The 25,423-nt window shown below is 35.9% G+C and overlaps 4 protein-coding genes across 17 annotated transcripts in view; 3 read left to right on the top strand and 1 right to left on the bottom strand.

Annotated features, from left to right (window-relative positions):
* Positions 1-8,097: 8,097 nt before the first annotated feature.
* LOC108365875 (uncharacterized) lies at positions 8,098-12,801 on the bottom strand. 2 transcript variants are annotated; one of them, XM_017620070.1, is made up of 4 exons: positions 9,696-12,801; positions 9,462-9,636; positions 9,138-9,394; positions 8,098-9,056 (listed from the first exon to the last, which is right to left on the bottom strand). In XM_017620070.1, the coding sequence occupies exons 1-4, from the start codon at positions 12,705-12,707 to the stop codon at positions 8,325-8,327; spliced, it is 4,176 nt and encodes a 1,391-aa protein (XP_017475559.1). In that variant the 5' UTR covers positions 12,708-12,801; the 3' UTR covers positions 8,098-8,324. The 2 variants fall into 2 exon arrangements, with proteins under 2 accessions (XP_017475559.1, XP_017475566.1); XM_017620077.1 differs by having other exon boundaries at positions 8,925-9,056; positions 9,166-9,394.
* A 3,366-nt stretch (positions 12,802-16,167) lies between these two features.
* On the top strand, positions 16,168-20,717 carry Cyp6u1 (Cytochrome P450 6u1). Its single transcript, XM_017620288.1, has 3 exons — positions 16,168-16,409; positions 18,635-19,984; positions 20,273-20,717. The coding sequence occupies exons 2-3, from the start codon at positions 18,913-18,915 to the stop codon at positions 20,686-20,688; spliced, it is 1,488 nt and encodes a 495-aa protein (XP_017475777.1). The 5' UTR covers positions 16,168-16,409; positions 18,635-18,912; the 3' UTR covers positions 20,689-20,717.
* Positions 16,408-18,536, top strand: Ufsp1 (UFM1 specific peptidase 1). 2 transcript variants are annotated; one of them, XM_017620401.1, is made up of 2 exons: positions 16,408-17,141; positions 18,248-18,536. In XM_017620401.1, the coding sequence occupies exons 1-2, from the start codon at positions 16,563-16,565 to the stop codon at positions 18,374-18,376; spliced, it is 708 nt and encodes a 235-aa protein (XP_017475890.1). In that variant the 5' UTR covers positions 16,408-16,562; the 3' UTR covers positions 18,377-18,536. The 2 variants fall into 2 exon arrangements, with proteins under 2 accessions (XP_017475890.1, XP_017475898.1); XM_017620409.1 differs by having other exon boundaries at positions 16,408-17,145; positions 18,248-18,373.
* Positions 20,718-22,094: 1,377 nt separating the features above from the next.
* Positions 22,095-25,423, top strand: part of mim (missing-in-metastasis) — a 109,519-nt gene continuing 106,190 nt past the window's right edge. For 6 of the 12 annotated variants that reach the window (XM_017619999.1, XM_017620033.1, XM_017620019.1 and 3 more), the window contains exon 1: positions 22,096-22,775. The gene's annotated coding sequence lies outside the window, so the exon portion shown is untranslated. Of the gene's footprint in view, positions 22,776-25,423 lie in introns of all 12 variants that reach the window. The other 6 variants (XM_017620013.1, XM_017620005.1, XM_017619994.1 and 3 more) reach the window with 2 other exon arrangements.

Genomic DNA, 25,423 nt, shown 5'->3' with positions numbered 1-25,423 from the left:
ATAAAATGTGTAAAACATGTCTTGACATGCGTAAAACAGACTTTACCACTTAATATTTTTTTTATATTCAAATGATAAGAACGTACGTACATATATGTGTTTATGTAATATGTACTCGAAAACATTGTTCAATAGGGTTTGGTTTTTGACAAAAGTTATTTTATTATTTTCCATCTTGAGTAAGTAACTAATACAAAAAGTAATACGATTTTGGAGAAACGAAAAATATATATTTTGAATGTTTGCCCTCAAAGGCTTGTTAAGCTTTCTTTTAAACCTACAGTCGTGTTTCTTTTATTCGAGCCGATGTTGCTGCTGCACGTGCTAGTAACTCTATTTTACAGTTTGTTGAGTTTGAAAGCTCTGCTGCCTTTTTTTTCTTTTTCCAAACTCACTTTTGCTGCAAAATTGAGCTTTTGGGCGATCAACAACCGTAGAACCGGCCGGCGCAGTAATAATTTCAAAATACGATGCGTTTTTTCTTTTAAGAATTCCTTGGAACGTTCGCAAATATTATCAACACCAGTTTCTTTTTGCGCAACAAATAATGTAAAACTGAGTTTACAAAATTGGACTTTTGCACTGCCAAACGAATCATTTGACCTAATGTGCTTCATCGAGAATGAGTTCAGCTTAAAAAAAAAAAACTTCCAAACAACATCACTCTGGGACACATCCGAAGAAATGCACAAATCGTGCGATCCCTGCTTAAGGCTGTGTTTAAAAAATCTTAACTTTCTTCCAATGACAACAATTACAGTTACGCGCTTTGAAGAACGCTTAAGAAATTGTATACACTTTCGAATTGTGTATGCTACTCAAAGAGATCTAGCGCTATTTTCACGAAACAAATAGTTTAAATCATTCTGCTGCTAAATTTAGGTTTTCTTACCCCCAATCATTTGTAACAAAAAATAGAAAAACAATCAACTTTTGCTAAAAATACGTATATATATATGAAGGTAATGAAAAATTCACAATTATTTATTTAAAGTATATGTAACTACATACATAGTTTGAATATGTATGTACATATGTACTCGTAAATTCTAAGAATATCGACAAAGTTAACAAAAATAAAACGTTTATAAATTAAAAAATATGAAAATTGTAAAACACTAGTAACGATTGCAATTCGAAACGACTTGCGAATTAATAAACAGTAGGGGTCTTCACACCGAACATTGGCTCTCTGTAACTCTGTGTTCGGTAATTTTCCCTAATATATATTTTTTGTGTGTAAAATACGTGTTAAACAAACAGAATACATGGGGAAAAATTACCGAACACCCGAGTACCAAGCTTCGTTGTGAAAACCCCTAGTGATCCTTGCAATCACAAGTAACATTTGCATATAACATATGAGAAAGAATACAAACCGAACGTTTTCCAACTTAACCTTAACGCAAAAAAGAACTATTCAGCCTATTCTGCATTTCGATAACGTTCCCGCATTCCGCTCCGCAACAATCGTAATTTGGTATTCTGAGTTACGTTCGAATCGAAAGAAGAAGAGGAAGAGCGAAAACATTCGCAATCAGCTGGTTGCCTAGAATGTGTGAAATCGAAACAAGACAAAAGAAATATTTGCCACCAAACTATAGCAGCTTATGAAGTTAAAGTTTGTAAATATTTCAAAATAACTAAATATGTCTAGCATCATTGTAATTTAAAAATAAAATTTAGTTTTTTTCTTAATTTAAGTGGAAACATAATTATAAGAATGAAATCCATAGCTGCGGCGTTATTGCTTGAAGAGGAGAACGAGTCCCAGATTGCTGAGGCGGAAGTTGAAAGGTGGAGATTTAGGAACATGTTTGATCCTTTTCAGTTGAGTGAAGAATCATAAGAAATTCATCTTGAACTCAAAACGTGATAGTTAGTACAAACTGGTACAAAGTATCGCGTAGAAGAACGCTACTATTATAAACGCACTCCACAACATTTACATTTCCTACAGAGTGGAAGATTTGAACGCAAATGAATTCGATTTTGAAAGCCGTCAGGAGGAGGGGAAGAACAAAGCCTATCCTTCCATAGCAAATCTAATTCGAGACAACAATCGAAACGTTCCGCGTCAACAAATCTGCAACTTAGAAAAACGGAACTACGAAGATTGATCGAAAGGAAACGGAATGCAGAATACCAAAGTTGCCAAACGGAGAAAATTTCGATTCGAGTCGAAATGCAGAATAGGGCTGACTTTCACTCACTTTAAAAAACAAATATTTTTTTACAAGAAAAATTTCAATCAACCTATTAAACGGAGCACTTTTCTTCGATGACCGTCTGGTTCATCAATCAGCCAGAATTAGTGCAACCTGCACCAAAAGAGTTGATTGCACATTTCAAACACCCTTCCTTTTTTGCTAATTTACTACCAATAATTAAACAATTCTCTAGATAACTATAATTTAATACTAAGTATTTAAATGTAAGAGCAAAAAGTATTGAGTGTCCTATTTGAATTATTAATAAAATAATAAATAATTTACTTAGAATACTACAATATTTTCACACATAAATACATATTTATTAGATAAAAATGGCGAAGAAAACAGATACTAAATTAAAATATTCATAATGCAATACTACCCTGTAAAGTATGTAACTTTTGTTTTACACGATTTACTATTATTAAACATTTAAACACAAAATAAAATTGTTTGAAAAAAAGTAAGTACCCTGTTGTGAATTCTGAATTTCTTCGTCCTTTCCAAAGTAGTAAGTTGGGCTCGAATCGTAACATCCGTTTATGGATTGAAAACCACACGAAAGCAAATTACGTGATATGTGAGTCGTATAAGCAGAATGGAATAAAGAGTACCTTCACACGTATGTCATAATCCGAAAAATGTGTTTCTACGTGACGAGCAATACGATATCGTACATACATATGTAGCGATTCGTTACAACTTTTATGAACAGCTGATTGATTTGTTTTTTTTTCGAAGCAAATTCCTAATGAGGTAAGCATTTCCTATCTCAATAAATTTTTTTGAGTAGGTTTATTTTGTCAATTTTAACTATTAAAGTCCCACCGATTTTACCAAACCACGAAAATATAAATATAAAAAATGTCAAACAAAAATGTTAATGGTAAACGCGAACGCTATACCACTAAGATTTACTTGTTCGAAGTACAGTTGCACAGAATTGACATAGCTTTGTGTTGCGAATTAAAAGAGGCTGTCAACAACCAATTACGATTTATAAGAGGTTGCGTTGCGAAATTTTTTCAAGGGACCAACGGATTGTTACGAATTATTGGCGTTTTTAACCGACTGAAAAAAGAAGGAGGTTATCAATTCGTCGGTATATATATATTTTTTTGTATGTATGTTACTGCATAGCTTTGGACCACGTTAACCGATTTATATATATATTTCTTTTTTTAAAGGAAAGGTGGTACCTCAAAAGTGGTTCCATACTAATTTGGTTTAGATCCGATAATTGGGTCATGAAGAAATTAACGGTACTCTTAAATTTTTATATGGGAATTGAGGTCGGTTTTTCTTGCTTAAAAATTACTTGTTTTTCAAATGGTCATGCATAGGCGATTATTGGAAAACAAAATTTTATCCTCGTTAAAAATTTATAATAAGTTACACAAACAATTTTTTATTTCGATCTGATAACACAGATAAAAACCAACAAGAAAATACCATAACTGCGACTAGCATTTTTTATGCTTTTAATCCCATATTTCTTAATTCTTCATAAGTATTTTCAATAATGTACAAAACGCATATTTTGCATAATATAAACGAAACGGCACCTTGTTTATAAACGTAGGAATATAACTTTATAGAATTCAAAAGAAAGTATTTTTTCTTGATTTTGTCGCAAAAAATTTGCATTTATTTTAAACATTCGCTCTCAACACTTATAAAAGGTAAATTTGCAAAAACTTAAAATAAACTTACTACTAAAATGCTATATTTAACACTTAATATCCCAGAAGATAATTTAGGTAGGCCTTCTCAAGTAAAACCATTCTAAGAGGCCTACCCAAGGAGGGCTAAAAAGTGCTTCCTTGCATGCCTTCTAGAAGGGCTTATCAATTTACAATTTACGCGAATGCATAAATTTATATTATTTAGCATTACAAATGAATTTCAATAAACATTTTAATTTGCAATAACACATATTTGATATAAACCGTAAGCAAATATTTCAAAGATGTATGAATTATTCATAAATTAAAGAAGCAACTTTAAAAGAACTCCTCCAAAAGGCATTCTGAAGTACGTACTATAAAAGCCCTTCTGGAAGGCCTTCCATAGGTAGCGAAAGAAGAAGCCCTAAGAAGGAAAAGAGAAAGGAATGTAGAGTGGTAGGCCTCTTGACTCTCAGGAAGGGCTTTCAACTCCTGAAATTATCTACTGGGATAGCTAGCTTACGTGAAGTTACTTTCAAAAACCCTTACGGAAACGCTTGTTGGGTATTTATTTGTACATTTGCGATTAAAAATTGTAGGAGCGATTCAAGATGGTGTGGTTTGTAATTCTATATATATATATATATATATATATATAAGAAGAGTATCAAACACAGGTTGGACTTTTTAAAAAGTGGCATGTAACTCCGTTGTTTTTGGTAGATACTAATACTTTCTGGGAAAACCGCAATTTCGAAAAAAAAGTGTCTATTTGCAGTTCTGGATTCAACTTGTAGCAGCTTCAAACTTGCACTTGATTGTAATGGGCTACAAAACTGTATACCCAAATTTTGTCTAAATATTCTGATTAAAACATTTTTAATTTTAGGTAAAACTTTACAGAATTTTTATAATTTGAAATTTAAATTTATATACAACCAGCTAGACTTAAAAAAAAAAACAATAGGCATTAAATAAACAAAAGAAAAATAATTGAAAAGTGTATACCCATTTTTTTCCTAATTATTCTGATTTTTAATTTTGGGCGAAACTTTTTTTATAATTTTTGTATAAAGTTTGAAGTGGTAGTTTATATGGTGTTTGTTGTACAAGCGCTATACTTTTTTAAAAAACTAACAAACATTATTTCGTGGAGAACTGTATATATATCGTCGCCTTCGAAAACGGATATCGACGAATGTACACTATCAAGATTTTGGAATTTTGACGCAGATGCAATCCATTGAGGTTGTTCACGCTTGCCTGGTTATCAGCTTATTTGGTTAAAAATTATTATTGTGTAGTGTATTTTGTTCTAAACTGAATAAAAAATATAACCACATAAGCTGATTATCAGGCAAGCGTGAATAACCTCATCTTTTTATATCTCCCTTAGTTTTTGAGATATTTCGTGTGCATTTTGTCGTACTATACATAATATTAATGATTGGGTAGGCCTTTTATTTTATGTAAAATTGGTCACATCCCTGCAAACCAAAGTTCCCGAAATCTTAAGGAAATCGTTAGGAGCACCTCATTTCTGTAACGATTTTTTCCGAATTTTCAAAGAAAGTTATATGAAGTGGTTGACACGAACTCAATTTCTGTACGAAAAATAAAGAAAATTCTGAAAGATATTCTTCACATAGCAGCATTATTTTTGTTGCTTCACAGATTCACTTCCGAAATTTCGTAAAAGAATGGAAGTATGCGTAATTTATTTCTTTTTAGAAAATTCGGCAAAAAATCGAATTAAATCTTAACGAATCTTGATGTATGTAACTATGTAATATTGATGCGCCTAAAAGATGCAGCGATTTCTATTCTCAAGTTACATACCTGATGACAGTACGAATGGGCAATTATAATAGGGAGGTTTTAGTTTTTTAAACTATAATTTTTTATTTGTTTTTATATACATATATTTTTTTCATTCTATTCAGAGACTTCCATTTATAGTTTCGTAAAGCGACATGCTACACATTACTTTCGTATGACATCGCCGTGCAGAAATTCTTTCGTCTTTTCGTAAGTAGTTTCCATTACATTTTGCATTTTGCATTCTCAGTTATTACCTTTTTCCACTGGGATTAGACAACTCCCATACAAATGTAATCTTTTTTGATTCATAAGACATTTGTCGTATGTATCGCAAAAGTTTGAACTTACGACAATTCGGTGGTCCTCTGTTTTAACGACTGAATTAAAATTGGAAATTAAACTATACAACCACCTTTTTTTTTAATTTTAGCTTGCACTGAGTAGAGGTTTACGCCGACAGGCTTTGCGGCGGCGGCGTGTTCAACTTCAAAAAGAATCGGCGGCGGCGGCGACGCCGGCGCGTCTGGAAACGCCGGCGCTACTGCCCATAAGGTAGAGTCCAAAGAGCCATGAGGCTTCTAATCTCATCATGTCATCAGATTATAATTCTATTTAATTCATTCATTGAATTCAAATGTTGAGTGACTGCTGCTGATGGATGGGCGAACAGAAGAAAGTCTATATAGTATATACATATGGTTTCCCATTGAAAATGAGTTTTTGAAAAAATTTAAAGACCCTACCCCCTAAATTGATTCGTTTTTATGAGAAATATTATTGCCTATTTTTATAGATTTTTTAAAGGCCATTTAGNTTCTAAGGAGAACGGAATGTAATGCAAAATAATAGTAATTTTTACCAAAAAGGGGGACTTCAACTCTGTGTAGAAAATATTGCGATGCGCGGGAGCAAAACCTTCCTGGGGTTTGACCACTACTTAGGAAAAAAACTTTTCTACCCTATTCGACCCTAATTTAACTGTAATAAACGCTGTCGATCGAAAAACATGTTACCTATATATTTTTCTGAGTTACGCTTTTTTTTTAAATGTTCAGTGGCCCAAATTATGACAAAAAAACATCTTTTAAAAATGTAATTTTCATTTCGTAAAATAGTGCTTTTATACGAGTAGTCTTTAGTTCCTTCAAACGATGTATTTCAATGTGCATACAACATGAAAATTTTGTACAAAATTCCCTAGGCGCCGAACGCCGCCGCCGCCGCGCCGATATTTTCGTAACTCGGCGGCGGCGCGTGAGAAATGACAAAAAACGACGGCGGCGGCGGCGGCGTGGCCCGGCGGCGTATACCTCTAGCACTGAGTCTCCATGAAAGAAATGAAAATGTACAATAGACTGAATTTAAGTTTTTTTTTGTTTGTTTTTATCAAAATGAAAACGTATATTCGTAACATATTTACAGCATAAAAGATGTACAGAATTTTTTATTAAATACACGTAAATGTTTTTGTTATGTTTTTTCTAATAAGTAACCATTATTTAATAAATATATCTGGTGCTTTCATCAAATTGTACCATCGCCGTTAATAAAGATACTTTAATATTGTCGTTTGTTCTATGGACAAAACAAAGTGGTGAGTTAGCGCTACTTACGACAAATGTATGCGGAATGAAAAGTCAATTTTCTCATTAACGTTTACAGTTATTAAATTTAAAAATATGGAAAATAAAAAGTAATAATACAAACTACGTCTCCTTCAAAAATTCAAAGTCACTTTTCTCAAAACCGTGGTTTGTAACATACGACATCCGTTTTCTGAGGCAACGATATGTGCATATATGTATACGTAATGCACACCCCGCGACAAAAGAAAACACATTAACATTTTTACCACTTTTCTTTTGATTTTTTTAAGTTTCATTATTTTTATATAGAAACATAGCGCGTTATCTAACAAATACCGTAAAAAACCAAGATTTCAGACTTTGTACAAAAATTATAAAAATGCCACAAACATTTCATCCCAATTTCATGCATTTTAATTTTAATTACTAGAATATTTTTTGGTATGCAGTTTTACAGGTATTAAATGCTAGTAAAGTGCAAGTTTTAAGTTTCTAAAAAATCGCGTTGATTTTTGTAATTTTTTTGCTGACGGTGTTATACACTCTTTTTCATATAAAAAACTACGTTTGTATGGAAGAAAATGCGTGACACCGACAGCAAAAAAAAAAATTATAAAAAATCAAAGCGATTTTTTAGCAACTTAAAACTTGCACTTTATTAAACTAGAATTTAATAAGCTATAAAACTGCATACCAAAAATTATTCTAGAAATTAAAATGCATGAAATTGGGATGAAAATTTTGTGGAATTTTTATAATTTTTGTAGTCTTGAAATTTAGATTTATATGGTATTTTTTAAGACTTTTATAAAAAAATAAGGAACCTTAAAAAAATCAAAAGAAAAGTAGTCAAAACTGGTAAAAATATTGATGTGCCATCGCGGGGTGTATATAAAGGTACCATATAATTAATAAAATGATAAATTATTCAAAAATGTGATTTCATCAGTATGTATCAAAAATATATGAACAAACAACTATAATCAAGTAATTTGAGTTTTTGTTTTCGATATACTAAATTTAATTAAACTATAACATTATATGGAAACCTTTGACGCGTTGCTTACAATCGCACTGCAATATGCGCATTTTTCTGCTTTAGCTTTCTCGCTGATAGCATGAAAGCATGGATCGCAAAGCTTTACATGATTACAAGGGAGTATAAGACCAGGTTTTTCTTCGCCCATGCAAAAGATGCTAGGCATTGGATTTGCCAAACATGCTTCATACGCTTTATCGTCGCATTCATTGTCTGTGTTTTCAGTTTCACTGTCTGAATTTTCAGCTTCATTGTCTGAGTTTTCACTTTCATTGTCTGAGTTCTCAATTTTATGATCTGAGTTTTCAGTTCCACTGGCTGAGTTTCCTGTTTCATTGTCTAGGTTTCCAGTTTCATTTTCTGAGTTTTCAATTTCAGAAATGGGCCCTGTATATATCTCGTCCATCAAGTTAATTTGATTATTCGCCATTTTATTAAGGAAATCAGTTATAGAAATTTGTTCATTTTCAACGCTTGTAACAATTTTTCGTATTAAATTGGAACGTTTTTTATAAAGACAGGGCCTTAGTTTTTCATGTACATTAAATGTACCATCGAGCTCACTTTTAAACATAGGAATTTTCTTAAAATCTTCTTCAAGCAAAACAATCAAGAACTTAAAAATATTTTGATTTTTCGACATTTTCATAGTTAGCTTTGAATTGTACGCTTCAATAGCACTTGTTGTTCTTATAGATGCATTGTGGACAGAAATGCCTTCGGGTCCCTCCTAAAATGAGATCATAGGACCAATTATAGTGAACATACGGTGATTAGTTAAAAGACCACAAAATAAACAATGTCACCTTACCTTTACTATCAATTTTTTTTTAACATACTCAATAAAATCGTTACTAATAGTAGAGTAAGTCGATGTCATTGGCATTTTGTCTACTTCTGCCTGGAGTAAACCAAGAGCGGTGTTTATCATATCTGGTTTGAGGAGCGGCAAGGCCATAAATTTCTTCATGAGTCTTCTAAGCGCATTGTTCCATCTTAAAGCAACAATAAAATTGGGAATTTCTCTTGCACTTTGCCTTATTGCTTGGCAATAATGAAACCAGCATCCTTTAAAAGTAAAAAGGAATGAATGCGAAGTCTACGCCAATACGTTCACATTTAAAATATTACTTACCACTTAATTCAGCCAAAGGGAAGACACTTTTTAAAGCGTTTCTTAAATCTTCTTCATAGTCCGTCATGAAAGAAACTGGATTTAAATCTATCAAATTTGTATTAATGTATTGTAACATATGAATATAGGCAGCTTGTGATTTGTTCGTCATCATAACATAAAAGAAAGGGAAAATCTGTAACAGGTCAATTCATTTCAATGTTCTATCAAATAAAGAAGAACACTAATACTTACATGATCCAAATATTCGATATGGATTATTATCAGATGCTCAAATGTTGAAGATGGCGCTACACCGAAGGTGCCATCCAGGTAAAAACTTCTCCTTATATGACTATTTTCTAAGATTAGTTTTTTTATTGTAGGAGACATAAATATAGCAAAACTATATTCCGACTCTATAATGGTGCCTTGGTAAAATCGCTCCCCAGGATCATATTTGGAAAATCCATACTTTGCCATTATTGCCTCCTCCGAAAACATATTTTTTAATTCTTCAGGTGACAATGGATTTTTTGGTAGTGCACTATTCTTTATTAGGCTTAGATTTCGTCGCATCTTCTCAAATTGGACTAACTGAGCAGAGATATTTGCTTTCCTGCACTCCTCTTCAAAAATATTACGTGTAGACCACCTTTCCGAGGACGCATTCTTACACGCCTCTTTAATATTTTTGCTGATGGTCATTTTATCTTTGAGAAGCTCTTGAGTAGGATGATTATGCGAATGAGAATCGTTTAATTTCTTGCATCTTTCATATTGATCAATAGAAACACTCGCACAACAGTTTTTGTTATAGCACACATATCTTGTTCCTTTGTTGTAAGAATACTTTTTCTTGTAAACTTGTTTTTCATCTTTGGTATATACCAATTTACTATTTGCCCGAAATCCATTTATATACTCAAATTCGAAGAATTCTGTATTCTTTTTAGATTCCGTAATGGTGCCCTTGTCAGATGGTCCTCCAAGTTCATATTCGGTATTTGTCACAAAGGGTTCTTCCGAAAGCATATTTTTTAACTTTTCAGGTGACGAAGGATTTTTTGGTCGCACACTATTTTTAATTCGGCATAGATTGCGTCGCATCTTCCCGAATTGGATTAAATTAGCTGAGTTATTTGCTTTCCGGCACTCCTCTTCAAAAATATTACGTGTAGACCACCTTTCAGAGGACGCATTATTACACGCCTCTTTAATATTTTTGCTGATGGTCATTTTATCTTTGAGAAGCTCTTGAGTAGGATGATTATGCGAATGAGAATCGTTTAATTTCTTGCATCTTTCATATTGATCAATAGAAACACTCGCACAACAGTTTTTGTTATAGCACACATATCTTGTTCCTTTGTTGTAAGAATACTTTTTCTTGTAAATTTGTTTTTCATCTTTGGTATATACCAATTTACTATTTGCCCGAAATCCATTTATATACTCGAATTCAAGGAATTCTGTATTCTTTTTAGACTCCGTAATGGTGCCCTTGTCAGATGGTCCTCCAAGTTCATATTCGGTATTTGTCACAAAGGGTTCTTCCGAAAGCATATTCTTTAACTTTTCAGGTGACGAAGGATTTTTTGGTCGCACACTATTCTTTATTCGGCATAGATTGCGTCGCATCTTCCCGAATTGGATTAAATTAGCTGAGTTATTTGCTTTCCGGCACTCCTCGTCAAAAATATCCCGTGTAGAGCATCTTTCTAAGGAAGCGTTTTTACACGCCTCTTTAATGCTTTGGCGAATTAGCATTGTATCTTTGAGAAGCTCTTGTGTAGGATGGTTATGCGAACTCAGATCATTTAATTTCTTGCATCTATCATATTTATCAATGAAAACACTCTTCCTGCATTTTTTGTTATAGCACACATATCTTGTTCCTTTTTTATAATAACACTTTTTCCTATAAATTTGTTTTTCATCTTTGGTATATACCAACATACTATTTGACCGAAATCCTTTTATATACTCGAATTCAACAAATTTTCTTTTCTTTTTAGACTCTACAATGGTGTCTTGGTAAAGTGGATCGCTAGGTGCGTATTTGGTAAATTCACAATTTGCCACTATGGGCTCCTCCGAAAGCATATTTTTTAAATTTTCAGGTGACAGAGGATTTTTTGGTAGCACACTATTCTTTAATCGGAACAGATTGCGTCTCATCTTCTTAAATTGGAGTAAATGAGCCGAGTCATTTGCTTTCCGGCACTCCTCGTCAAAAATTTCTCGGGTAGAGCCTCTTTTTAAAGACGCGCTTTTACAAGCCTCTTTTATGTTTTGGCTGATGATCATTTTATCCTTGAGAACCTCCTGCGTAGGATGGTTATGCGATTGAGAATCGTTTAATTTCTTGCATATTTCATATTCATCAATGAAAACGCTCGCTCTACAGCTTTTGATATAGCATACATATCTCCTTCCTTTGTTGTAAATATTCGTTTTCCTATAAATTTGTTTTTCATCTTTGGTGTATACCAACATACTATTTGACCTAAATCCATTTATATACTCGAAATTAAAGAATTCCATATTTTTTTTAGGTTTTATAATAGTGCTTTGGTAAGATGGCTCACTAACTTCATATTCGGTAAATTCGCACTTTATTACTAAGGGGTCCTCCGAAAGCATATCGTTTACAATTTCAGGTGAAGATGGCTTTTGTGGTGGTACCCTATTCTTTATTCGGCGTAGATTGCGTTGCATCTGCGTGTATTTGACTAAATGAGCAGAATTATTTGCCTTCCGGCACTCCTCATCAAAAATAGCTCGAGCTGAGCATCTTTCTGAAGACGCGTTTTTACACGCCTCTTTAATGTTTTGACTGATGACCATTTTATCCTTCAGAATCTCTTGAGTAGGATGGTTATGTGATTGTGAATTCTTTAATCTCCTGCATCTTTCATTTTCATCAACGAAAACACTTGTACCACAGTTTTCGCTATAGCACACATATCTGGTTCCGTTGTTGTAAAAATTCGTTTTCTTATAAATTTGTTTTTCATCTTTGGTGTATAGCAACATACTATTTGACCGAAATCCCTTTATATACTCGAATTCAAAGAATTCCATATTCTTTTTAGAATTGAACAGTTCCGACACACCCGCAGTATTTCCAACAAATCTAGATTTGGATTGCTGAAAAAATATCGATGTTCTGCTTCGAAATTTTTCTACTCGATGTATAAATAGTCGATGCATCGATATTTTCTGTAAACTGAAATTCCAAAGGGGTCTTCCCTTAAGCTGCATTTACAAGAGGCGATTTTCTAGGCGATTCAACATTACAGCTGTAAAAGTAACGAAAATTTGGATACCCGTATGTATTCTTTACTAATCAAATCAACACCCGTATCTTTCGTATCGTTAATTTACTCGTACATACTTTACCTACTGAAATGTACAGGTTTAAGTTAATAAAGTGGTAGCCGGTTTTAAATAAAACACCTTCTCCTTTCGCTGCTCAAATTGGAATGTCCTCTTTTATTCTTTTCTTTTCACAAGATGGTGTCTTATAACTATATCTTAAGGTCTAGTTACACTATTCGTGTACTAAAAATATGCTAAAGGGACTATTACACTATTACAATGATTTACATGATTTATTAATCTATTACTTAAGCTAGCCTATACAACGCTACTACAATACATATATACATATGTATACACGCAACACACTTTGGTATCGATACGAAAAACAATTTCGTTCCCGCACAATATGTTGTGTTGTGAGTAACGAGATTATTATGTGAGTAACGATTCGGTTCTTCGAATCAGGGGTTGTATTCGCAAAAGTGGACAAGCAGCAAGGAGTCGGAGTCGCAAGACATGTGTGTTGACGCGGCAACTGACTCCACTGCTGCGCCAGAGACCGAGTCGACCACGGCCCTACCAGTCAACCTGCTGACAGAACCGGCGCAGGTACCAGCCAACCAGCAAATAGAACCGGCACAGGCCCCAGCTCCGGTGAGTTCAGTCTTATCTGAGCCCTCACTGTCGCATCACAGGATTGTCCGGTTTGCACTGGGAGCTGTTTGTCAGAGAGGTTACCCCAGGAGAAACCCAGGAAAACAGACTGAGTCAAATATGAAGAGGTACTTAGACTGAACCTACCTAGGATAGAGGTACAGCAAAGAAAAGTAGATTGTATGGCGTTAGAGGACAGGGTTAATAGGCTGAACGGCGCTATTCTAGATGCCTTTGCGTCCAGCTGTCCCGTGTCAAAGCCTAAGCGGAAGGCTCAGTCTCCCTGGTGGTCACGGGAACTCTCGGTTCTTAGGAAGGAGGTGCGCAGACTTTTCAATAGGGCAAAGTGCACGGGGAACTGGGAGGAATACTCAGTCAGTCTGACAAAGTACAATAAGGAGATTAGAAAAGCCAAGCGTAGCGGCTTCAGGACCTTTTGTGAGAACATCGCATCCACTCCTGCAGCTGCTAGACTTCATAAAGCTTTGGCAAGGGACAACACAGGCACCAGATTCGCTATTAGGCTACCTAATGGGACCTTTTCAGGTACTGCCCTGCTGTCGTCCCACTTTCCGGACGCCATTCCAACCGCCGGGGAAGCGATGTTCCGTGCGTTCAGGCCATCGACACCGGACTGGAAGCTGGCTAAAAGCCTTGTAAACCGCCAAACAGTGCGGTGGGCTTTGGACTCCTTCGAACGGTACAAGGCCCCTGGGGTGGATGGTATATGTCCGGTGTTGCTAAAGCAGGGCGGGGAGCTCCTACTTCCACATCTTGTGGATATTATGAGGAACAGTCTAGCACTGGCCCACATTCCCAAGGTGTGACAGAGGGCCAGGGTTATCTTTATCCCGAAGGCAGGTAAGAGAGATTACTGGATGTTGATTCGGTCACCTCTAAGGCTACGAGAGCGATGATAGTGTGCAAACGTCTGGATGGATGTACACCATGATAGTGAGGCCTATAGTGACTTATGACGCGGTTTTCCAGGACTACTATGGTAGCGGTGAGGCAAACCCTCCCTAAGCTTCAACGTCTGGCATGTGTTTGCATTACGGGAGCAATGCGCACATGCCTGAAGGCAGCGCTGGTGGTAATGCTGGAACTCGAACCACTGCATCTCTCAGTTGAACAGGTTGCAAAGCGAACCCTCCTTAACTTTGCGAGGGAGGGATTCGGCAAAGGCAAGGTGTTATCATCTAGAAACAGGCACAAGCTAGGTACCCAGCTCTCCCTGGCCTTGTTTCCCAGGGACGATATCAACAGACAGGTTGTCTTTAAAAGGAATTTCAGGACCTACACTTAAAGCAAGGCCACCTGGTGTACATCTATTATGGAAAGGCACATACAGGCGAGCACAATACAGTGGTACACTGACGGCTCCAAAACACCTGAGTGGTCTGAGATTTGCCTGTGTAAACGGGGTGATTAAAAAACGAGCTTTGACTGAGATAATATTTATATGTGAACATACTTCTAGTGACTTGAGCTATTAGGGGATTCCCTTAAACTCGTTAAGTCTTAAACCGTGTAAAACTCGTAAATTGACGAGGCTTTTATGGAAATGCCCCCTTTGTGAAAGATGTAAATAAGTGGACTGTTTGACAGATCAACCAGGATTTTGTGAAGCCATTTTTGTTTCGTAGTATTTTTCATTACATCCCGCCATCTTGTGTCTATCACTCTTGGCTAAAATACAATTAGAAATTCCGAAAATTAGCAGAAAAAGTAAGTCAATAAAGTTAGTGGATGATATTTATCATACATTTTAGTATAAAAATTTCGGCCCCTCGGCGACAGTGAAGTTTACGAGGTCGTTTACGCATCAAATTCGCCTTTTAATTTATGAGAGGTTTGTATATAAAGCTCCATACAAATTTTGACAGTTCTTTTACGATGCTCGTAAATTTACGAGCTGTGCGGGGCTTTTACGAGGTTAAGGGAAACCCCTAATATACAACAATCGATAGTGTTTAGAAAAATATACAACCATCGATAGTGTTAAACTGTGTTTATACACGGAAACTTTTGTCGACGCGATTTTTCACATTCCCTTTTGGTGTTGCTCGTTTCATTAACACACGGCGATTTGTGTGTATGCAATTGTTGTTGTCAGCTGTGAACAGGGGTTCAATTTACACAGGCGAACGAGAGCACAAAGCGTGTTGCCCGAGCACGAGCAACTCGTTGCCCCTCTCCTTTCCTCGTCACGCTCTCTCCAACAAACGTCGAGTTGCGGCGACAAAAATCGCCGTGTGTATGTGTCCCCCTATTTCTACTCTACGTAACGACGAGCATGCTCGCTGAAAATCAAAATTTTTTGATTTTTGGCGAGCATGCGCGCAAACCGCCCTACAAACGACGAGCATGTGCGCATGTGCGCGGATATGCTCGTCGTGTGTAGCTACTGTAAATGAGCACTTAGGTCAGTGTTATGCAGAAATTTTGTTTGGCAAACTGCGTGCAATTGTTGTTGCAGCAAACTCGGAGAGAGCGAGTTTGGCGACTCTCACAGCAAACTAATTTTGTTTGGTCAAACTGCAGCAAATTCGGTGTTGTCATATAACTACAAAAATTTTAGACAATTGTTGCTATACACAAAATTCTCATTTCGTGTTGGCAATAGCCATGAAAACCATAATGAGCGTGCAACCCTGTGCCAAACTCGACATAACCACCTCCGAGCAAACTAAGCAGCCGCCATTTAATTTGGCAAACAAAATTTGTCTGCATAACACCGACCTTAGAAAACTTCGATAGAGGCGGCAAAATGAAATCATAGATACTATCGAGATAGCCCCATCGATAGTTTTCCATAGTTACCAACAACAAGAAAACCCAAAGCAGCAAGAAGCAAAATACGAATCTGCGTCGGCAGAGGTGCAGAAAATCCAAGGCATAGAAAATCTAGATTTTATTTAATTTTTAGCTTTTGGTTGCGAAGTGGCGCGTTTGTTTACAAAGAAAATTATTACTGGGAGATATATGGTCTCTTTTTTAGTGACAAAGACAACGTATGATGTAGCCGCGGCAGCTAGGTAAACTTCTTAGCACGGAGACACTGTTGAAGAAGCTAAAAAATAGAAATCGAGTGGGCGATTTATAGCGAATATTGAGTATACAAGCAAAATAAAGTAAAAAATGGAAGAAGGCGCCCCACAAAACAATCAACTGTCACGCAAGTGTTACCCATATCCACTCCTTCACAACGTGCACAAATATTTGCCACCACCGTCAGTAACTTGCACTTTAGGATACAGTTGCGAAACTTTGTATACAGAAGGAGATTTTGTATATTTTCACTACGGTTGCGACGGTTTCAATGACAATGGCTGGGGTTGTGCCTATCGCACGCTGCAGTCCATCTGTTCCTGGATCGTAGGCAAACGCAGCGCCAACGAGTCTAATACAGCGGTGCCATCGATTAAAGAGATACAACAAACTCTGGTGCAGATTGGTGATAAATCCAGTGAGTTTGTGGGCTCACGCGATTGGATTGGCGCAATCGAAGTATTCTATGTTTTGGATATGCTGTACGATGTTGTATGCAAAATCATTCATATTGCACACCATGACGATTTGAAGAAGTACGCCAATGTACTGAAGAAATATTTTGAAGAATTTGGAGGACTTGTTATGATGGGTGGCGACATGGACGCTGCATCTAAAGGACTTGCAGGCATTCATATTAGCGGAAATCAAGTTTATCTTCTGGTCATTGTAAGTAGGTACTTAGGCATAAAATTTCAATTAGTGTTTATTAACAGCCCTGCAGAAAATCTGACTAGCTCAGAACTAGCGTAGAACTAGACCTTTTGCCGACACTACTAATTCTGGCTCAATTCCCAATGTTTTTAACGCGTTGGTTTTGGATTTTTTTTTTAGAAGAAAACGTTTTTAATATTCGATTTTTGGATATTTTTTCGGTTTTTCTTTTCTTTTACAGATTTCATTTTTGTTATATATTTTATTAAAAAAAAAATTATTGTAAGCGGCACGCAACAATTTAAATTCATTAAATCTGAAAACTCACAACTGCCTCCACCGCGATTTGAACTCGTGACCAACGATGTTTAGGGCCAAATTTGCAGTGCATAGTTAACTCAGAATCATTTCAATCATTTAACTATGGGTTTTCAGTACAAGTTCTTCTCGCTGAGCTACTTTCGTATTGTACGAAAAGCGAGAATTTGTACCTACACTCCCTCCGCAAGTTTCAACTGTCCCGCTCTGCACCCGTTTTGCCCTAGTTCAGAGATAGTTCTGAAATATGTAGTTCGGAACTAGCGCTTTGCCAGACTGCCTCTAAATTTTACTGCAAGGATATGTAGATGAATGTACGTACATAAAAATTTGCATACATACATATATAGGGAAGAACGGGAAAGTATTGAAATGGAGAGACGTTTATTATGCAAACGCCCTTGTCGGTTCAACTTGTATTAAGAGGTTTGATAACAAATTTAATGGTGCGTAACTAGTTAACAGGCGGTGGTGGTGATCGCGGTGTAGTTGCCACCATTCGTTTTAGTGTATCTTTGGCACGTTCAATTGAACAGCACAGTCCGACGCAACAATTCGTGTTTAAAAATGCTTTAATCATTTAACAATAAGTGAAGCCGCTGAAATGATTGCTTTTGCGGTCAAAGTCGAAAATACATACATGAAAATACCTACATTGCTTAAGTTATTTTTAATCGCCTGTTGCCAAAGTTAAAATACACATTTATGAGTTTTAAAATGTCTCCCCTTTTTTAGTTTATAAATGTCTATATACAGTTGAATTAGTTTCTATATTAATTACTCCCTTATAATTCCTCTTTCAGGATCCCCACTTTGTCGGCATTCCTGAATCTGTGCAAGAGCTAGTTGATCGCGGCTACATACGTTGGCAACACACTTCGGAGTTTGTTGATAGTTCCTTCTATAATATTTGTTTACCCCAACTTAAATGAAAAGATGTCAAAGAACGAAAACACCTGGACAATAAATACATACACATGTACTATGTATTTGTATTATTGATCTATTAAGTGTTGAAATTCATTAGCGAATTTTTGACTGTTAGAACACATTTGCTGAATAAAATTGAATTGCTTTCACTACAAATACAAACTTTTGGAGTTTTGCATGTCGAAGGAGCTATCAACACATATTTGTTTTTTTTTTATTAATATGACTCATTGCATTCTTCTAATTTCTTTAACATTTAGCACGTATGCATATCGGGCCCAGCTGTTGTAACCATTGATAACGAAAAGAACGAGAGAATTTTAAGAAATGACTGCGATAAGCACTAGCAGTCCGTACATAAGCCCATGGGCATGCTGATCGCTCCTGAATGGGTGTTGCGAAGTTAGCTTGCGCAATCATAAACAAAAGACATTATTCGACATGTAAAATTTTACTAACAGCTAAACACCTACATACATAAGTATTTATTAATCAACTGAATTGAAGCCCAAAACGGCTTACAGTAATACAAAAAAAAATGGAATTTCTCCAACGCTTATTATGCACCGCTCTGAGTGTTGTCTCCATTTTCTATTTTATCGTCAAGACAAGCCTATCGCACTGGAAACGGCGTGGCATTTTACATGAGAAGCCGAAATTCTTGGTGGGCAATTTAAGAGGTGTTGGAACCAAACGTCACATCAGCGCTGTGCTCGAGCAAATATACGAAAAGTACAAAGGACAAGCCCCCTTCATAGGCTGTTATGCATACTTAAAACCAATGGTTCTAGTATTAGATTTGGAGTTGGTGCGGAATGTACTTGTAACACATTCTGACAACTTCAGGGAGCGTGGCGTATTCGGCAATGCCCCGCATGATCCGCTTTCTGCAAATTTATTGCAACAAGATGGAGCGGCGTGGCACCGCTTAAGCATCGCTGTATGTCCAACATTTGAAGAGGAGCGTATATCTCAGATGCTACCCACTTTGGAAAGGGTTGCGGCTACCATGCATCGCTCTTTGACACAATCGCAGCCACCTAATGCAGTACCAATAGATAAACTAGTGGACTGCTACAATATCGACGTAATTTCAACATTGGCTTTCGGTATAAGTGGCGAAACACTACTAAACACCGATACAGAATTCCGCCACATGGCGCGAAGTTACCTCAAAGACTTCAATATGTTTCGATTATATTTCCTTATGTACTTTCCAAATTTAGCACGTTTGTTGCGCTACAAGAACTATGAACAAGCTGCCACCGACTACTTTCTCAAGCTGGTGCGGCAGAAGCTATTTGAGCAAGAGTGGAGTCGCATAGATAACCGAAATAGTTTTTTTCAAATGTTCGCTGAACTAAAACGACATCGAGATCCGGAAAGGCGTTTGAGTGACGAAGAAATAGCAGCACAGGCTTTTTCATTTATTTTGATGGGCCTGGAGACATGCAACTCAGCGATGACATTCTGTTTGTACGAATTGGCGCTTCAGCCGGATTTACAGCGTCTGGTACGTGAAGAGATACGCGGTGTATGCAGGCAAAATGAAAATGGCATGGACAACGCGAAATTGAAGCAGATGCGTCTGCTGAAACAATGCCTAGACGGTGAGCTTAAATATAATCTCTTCTTAAACTTAAAAAGTTTGTACGTTTGGACGTAATCTAATTAAAGTTGGATACCCCACTTTTGACATAAAGAGCATAAAATTTCAAATCAGGTAGATACAGTTTTATATAAAGTCTTCTGATCGCTTTATAAATTATGACATCGGATACAAGTTTGAATTTTGTACAAGCCGTTGTCAAGATAAAATATTTAAATAGTTTTATCATGGTTTTACCTTTAAATATTTGTATCATGGTCGTTATTATAAAATTTCTTGCTCATTCCAGAAACCCTGCGCAAACATACGCCCTATGCCTTTTTGTTGCGGAATACCAACGAAGATTACGAAGTTCCAAACTCCGTTTTCATGCTATGCACAGACAATCATCTGGTTATTCCTGTAGCGGCGATACACCGTGATCCTGAACTTTATCCCGAGCCAAACAAGTTCGATCCAGAACGTTTTAATAAGGAAAATGTGAAGAGACGTCATCCGATGGCTTTTCTGCCATTCGGAGTCGGTAGGAGATACTGCCTGGCGCAAAAATTCGCCGAAATGCAAATGCTCGTTGGGCTCGCCTCATTGTTGCGTGACTTCAGTTTCAGTCCATGTCCAGAAACTCCGATTCCACTAGTTTACGACAACACACGCTTGGTACTTGCTCCAAAGGGACAACTCAAGTTGGCGGTTCGACATGTGTAGATGTCTACCACAAGTGCGACTTAAATAAAAAAAAAAAAACATTCTTAAAAATTTTGTATGATACTTTTTTTCTTAAATTTACATGTACAATAATTCCGCTTTATTGACTTTATGGTTTCGCTTCATGACTATGTTACTTGATCGCGGGAATAGTTTCCGAAACCTTGACCAGGAGTATGGATTTGTAATGTACAAAATATTGTTAACTTGTAGGCAATAATTTTACATACATACGTATGTACATATGTATATTTTCAAAAGATAAGCACTTGCCACAGGTCCATAGACATGTTTGCTGCTTGTGATGTGTATAGAAACGCTATATGTACTTTTAAGTTATTTTTAATACGCAAAAGCTTTTTTGTTATTTGTTCAACACAAACGGGATATCAAATGGAAGACAGAACAAGAATAATGTATATGGATGTTATTTAAAAGATAATTAATCTAATAAAAATATATAATTTTTTCTTCATTAACAATGAGTTTTAGTTAAGTACTCCATATTCCATGGAGAAATCTCTAAGCGACATTTAACTGGCAGAAGTTCTGTCAATAAAAAACGGGCCTATTTTTTTTTTTAATGTATATTTCTTCCGAGAGCAGCAGGTGCATCGGTGGGACTTCAATTAATACTTCCTTTGTAAGCTTATGAGGTCAATTCTTAAACAGCCTCATTGCGTAGGTCGTAAATTAGGTTAAATTGTACGGCTCGACAACAGTAGCGTTGTCTATTGTCGTAATGAAATAAGTAAACGACCAACATCGTCGAAAACTACAGTGCTGCCAAGTTTTTCCGTTTTAATACACTAGTCGAGTGGAAATTTTAGGCAATGACGTGCAATTTTCGATACGATTCGACTCTCGAAAAACGACTGGCATTCGACACGACTCTCGCAATGAGGGTGAATACTACCGGGAGGTTTGTTCTCCGGGAATTTGTTTCTCCCGAGAAAGAAATCCCCCAATTATAAACATAGCATTTTACCCGAAAATTTGGGAGGAGGAATTCGAACTTCGAAAAAGCTGTTTGACACTTTCTTGAGAGCTCAACTTCGCCATTTAATATTAAAATTCTCATGAAATTTTTATTCATGATAGGAGGAAAGGGAAAAGAGAGAAAACACCCGGGGAGTTGCTGTTCAGAATCGGCCTGCATAGCTTAATGATCAGGTGAAGATAGCAATGTAAAGATTAAGCACTTTTTTATTTTTCTATCTCAGTTGTTATACATAAATAAATAAATTTACATAAATAAATACATAAATAAATAGATTTACGTTCTTTGATTTAACGTTTTACATTTAAGGTGTTTAACGTTCTCTGTTTACGCTACTTGCTGCAAATATCGATATTCAGCATCATCGATAGCCTTCCATCTCTATTTTTACGTTCTTTGGATTTTGGCATTTGTGTTTTCAATTTTCTAGCCGCTTGTTATTCGTAAAATGGCAGCTGTGCGCGCTCGTTGTATTCGCGGTTCCGCTATCCGTTGATTTTTTCCTCTGTGGGCTACGAATAGCAGACAAAGTGAAATTGTGGAAAAGTGTTTTACGCCATTGGAAATGGAAAATTGTGTGAAAAAGGTGTACATGCCGTAGTGAATTTTACACATAGCTCGGATGCAAATTACTAGTACTACTTGAATTATGAAAATCGGCAATAAATATTTAAAGTGTAAAGAAATTTCGAAGTAGAAATTTGAGAAAGATTTTGTGTTGAAGAAGGCTCTGTCCATTGTCTCTGTCAAATGAATATTTCCAGCGCTTTTTGCGAGACGAGCTTGGCAAAAAAGGAAATTGTGGACACGTTTCTCAAAGAGAACTTGGATAATGTGAAATTTTAATTCTAGTGCTCAAGTAGTTTTTTGTGGAACTGGCTTTACTGAAGCCACTGTGATTGGACGGATAGACATTCTAATTTGCTATCAGACGCTTGGAAGCACCTACATACATACATCCTTTCGCTTTAATCGACAGGATTGTTCAAAGGATACAGCACTAACAACAATACAACGGAATCGCCAGAAACAACAAAAGCGAATGAGCCGGATAGAACGAGACTGCAAAAAAAAACAGCATTGCCAGGTATGTACATAGATGTATGAGGGAAATTATGGATCAGTTGGACTAATTTGAAATGTTTATAAAAAGTAAAATGCTGATTGGAAGGTTTTTGATGAAAACAAAAATCAAAAACGATATTGATGGAAAGTAGGGCTGGGATATTCAATCTGATTTTTGACTACGGATAGTCCTGGCATCCGCAAATTCGAATATGTATCTAAATCAGTGATGGGCAGCGCAGGCGGGAAAATTTTGGTGAAAATCGACCCGAAAAAAAATATATATATTGATGGGTTGGCTTTCCATTACATCGGTTTTTGGCTATTTTCACAAAACTGTAAACAAGTAAACAATTTAAAATGGCTGAGATGGTGAATATAAAGGGTGCTACCACGTCCGTAAACCTAGCTGACCCAAGTCGCCAAAAATCAAAAATTAGCTAGGAATTAGGTGTCTTTTAGGTGTTAATTAGGGCCTCCAAAATTAATTTAGGTGTTCCATTGGTTTCTGAGAAATTCGCAAAAATGTGTGGGTCAGCTAGGTTTAGCTAGGTTTACGTAAAGCGCGGCAATTCAGAAAATCAATTTTTATTTGCATTTCAGAAAAGTAAATCCTTTTAAGGCTGTAGTATGTAAATACATATTTTAGAATATCAGTCTTCCCGTATTAGATGCATATGTATGAATGTTGATATCTTCGTAAACATTACCAGACTCTAATGATGTTTTTAAATAAGTACATAGGCACATGGTTTCCAACTTCTTTGTAAGAATCAATGAAATACCTAATCAGCGGGAACAACCACATTGCATATATTTTAAGACTAGATCACTCTGTTGTTGTTGTTGTTGTTGTTGTAACAGCATACAAACTCCCCAAAGACTTTTTGGGGAGTGTTGCTGGAGTGACAGTCCTTGGCCAGATATAAATCTGGGTCGTTCCGGTTACGTAGACCCGACTGTCGTGGGAACGACTAGATCACTCTCACCCGCTTCGCTGAGTTTATGAGATTTCTACGTGCTACATAAGGTCGTAATTTATTTGAATTAAATCAACATACTTAAAATCAGGAGACTTAAAATTTTTTAAATATCTTCAAAATATTTTCAAACTAAAACTGTCTTTTAAACCTCTCTTGTGAGACTTTTTCATACTTATGTACATGTACATATCTATATGAAAAATTAACGTTCCCCAAATCCACTCGAGTAAAGGACTTGACTGTTCCTACCTACAATTATCTCAGCTCTGCACGGCTATTCTTTGCCAATGCTATCCGCATCTGGAACTCTATTCCATCCCATATTCGCAGTAGCTTAAACAAAAGCAACTCTAAAAATGTTCTGTATGCGTATTTCCGTTAGCTTCACTTCAGTCCCTGTGATGTGCTCTCTATGTACTTGTCTAATTAAGTCTTATTTTGAGTATATGTCCTGGAATTGTAGAACTCACTTAAAAATACTACTCTGTTAATTATATTGTGTTACTTTTATTTAGTCTTAAGTAATTTTTGCTGTTTTAGTTATATGTACATACATATGTACTGTTATGATTTTTTTGTTGCGCTATAAATATCTTTCTTTTGATCTTATTGTGCAAATGAAATGAAATGTAGTTTACAAATTAAGCCATTTAAAAATAACTTCGGTTAAAACCTATATCTATTGTAATAATTCATGGAAATGATTGAAAATTTTTAGTTTTACTTCTTAAACCGTTAATTCCTATAACTCAAGTTGAATTTGAATTTTCAAAAATGTGGGGTTGTTGTTGTTGTAGCGGCTACGTTGCTATAAATATGTATGCTAATTGTAATAACTCATTGAACTTATGATATAATTGTATTTGAACTTAGATTTCAAACAGGTGGCAACCCTATTCAAAAACCTCAGAAAACTCTACATGTTCTAGCTGAACATTTTTAATTTAAACTCGACTTTTAAAACAGATGGCAACCCTCTTCGTAATATTTTCCTACTAAAACCCTATTAAATCCCTCTTGTCTGGCGTCCATATTCTGATACATATTCCAGTTATCACATGTCTTTAATTCAATAAGAATTTGATTTTTCAAACAGGTTGTTTAGAACTAAAACATTTATCAAAAACTTTTCGGTTAATACCCATATTATAGTAATTCATTTAAATTAAATTAATTTAATTTTTAACGCTTGTAAAACTCCTCAGTAATATATTAAATAGGTTTCTTAGCAATCTTTCATCTGACACCCATATATTAATTTTTCAGATAGCTTGCTAATAATTAATAATATTTAATTTTAACGATTTTATAGCAATTGTACGAAAAAAAAAATCCTCCATGTAACGGCACGGTCAAATATTTACCAATTTCAAAATAAAAAATACGAGTCTCCTTTTCGATATTCCTATGTCCTGGGGGAGGCAGCGCAAACATTTTAAAAAGTTGATTTTCCTATGTATTTATGCATCACCTTAAGTTTGTTGCTTGTATATTTAAGGCTTTTGCAACGCTTTGACTGACTTAAAGCATAAACAGAGGGCAGCGTTGATCCGGATCAATTCGGGAATTAACTGCAGTTGATCCGGATTAAGCCCGAGTTAATCCGGATCAACGCTGCCGTCCGTTTAAGCTTTTACATACATACAACTCTATTTTGGGATTGTGTTTGCGTACGCTTCCATCATAG

This window comes from Rhagoletis zephyria, unplaced genomic scaffold (genome assembly GCF_001687245.7).
Source record: "Rhagoletis zephyria isolate East Lansing unplaced genomic scaffold, Rhagoletis_zephyria_1.1 Rzeph_scaffold_00038, whole genome shotgun sequence".
NCBI classification, from domain to species: Eukaryota; Metazoa; Arthropoda; class Insecta; order Diptera; family Tephritidae; genus Rhagoletis; species Rhagoletis zephyria.
The sequence above is the reverse complement of the archived record's forward strand: the minus strand, read 5'-3'. Positions and strand labels throughout refer to the sequence as shown.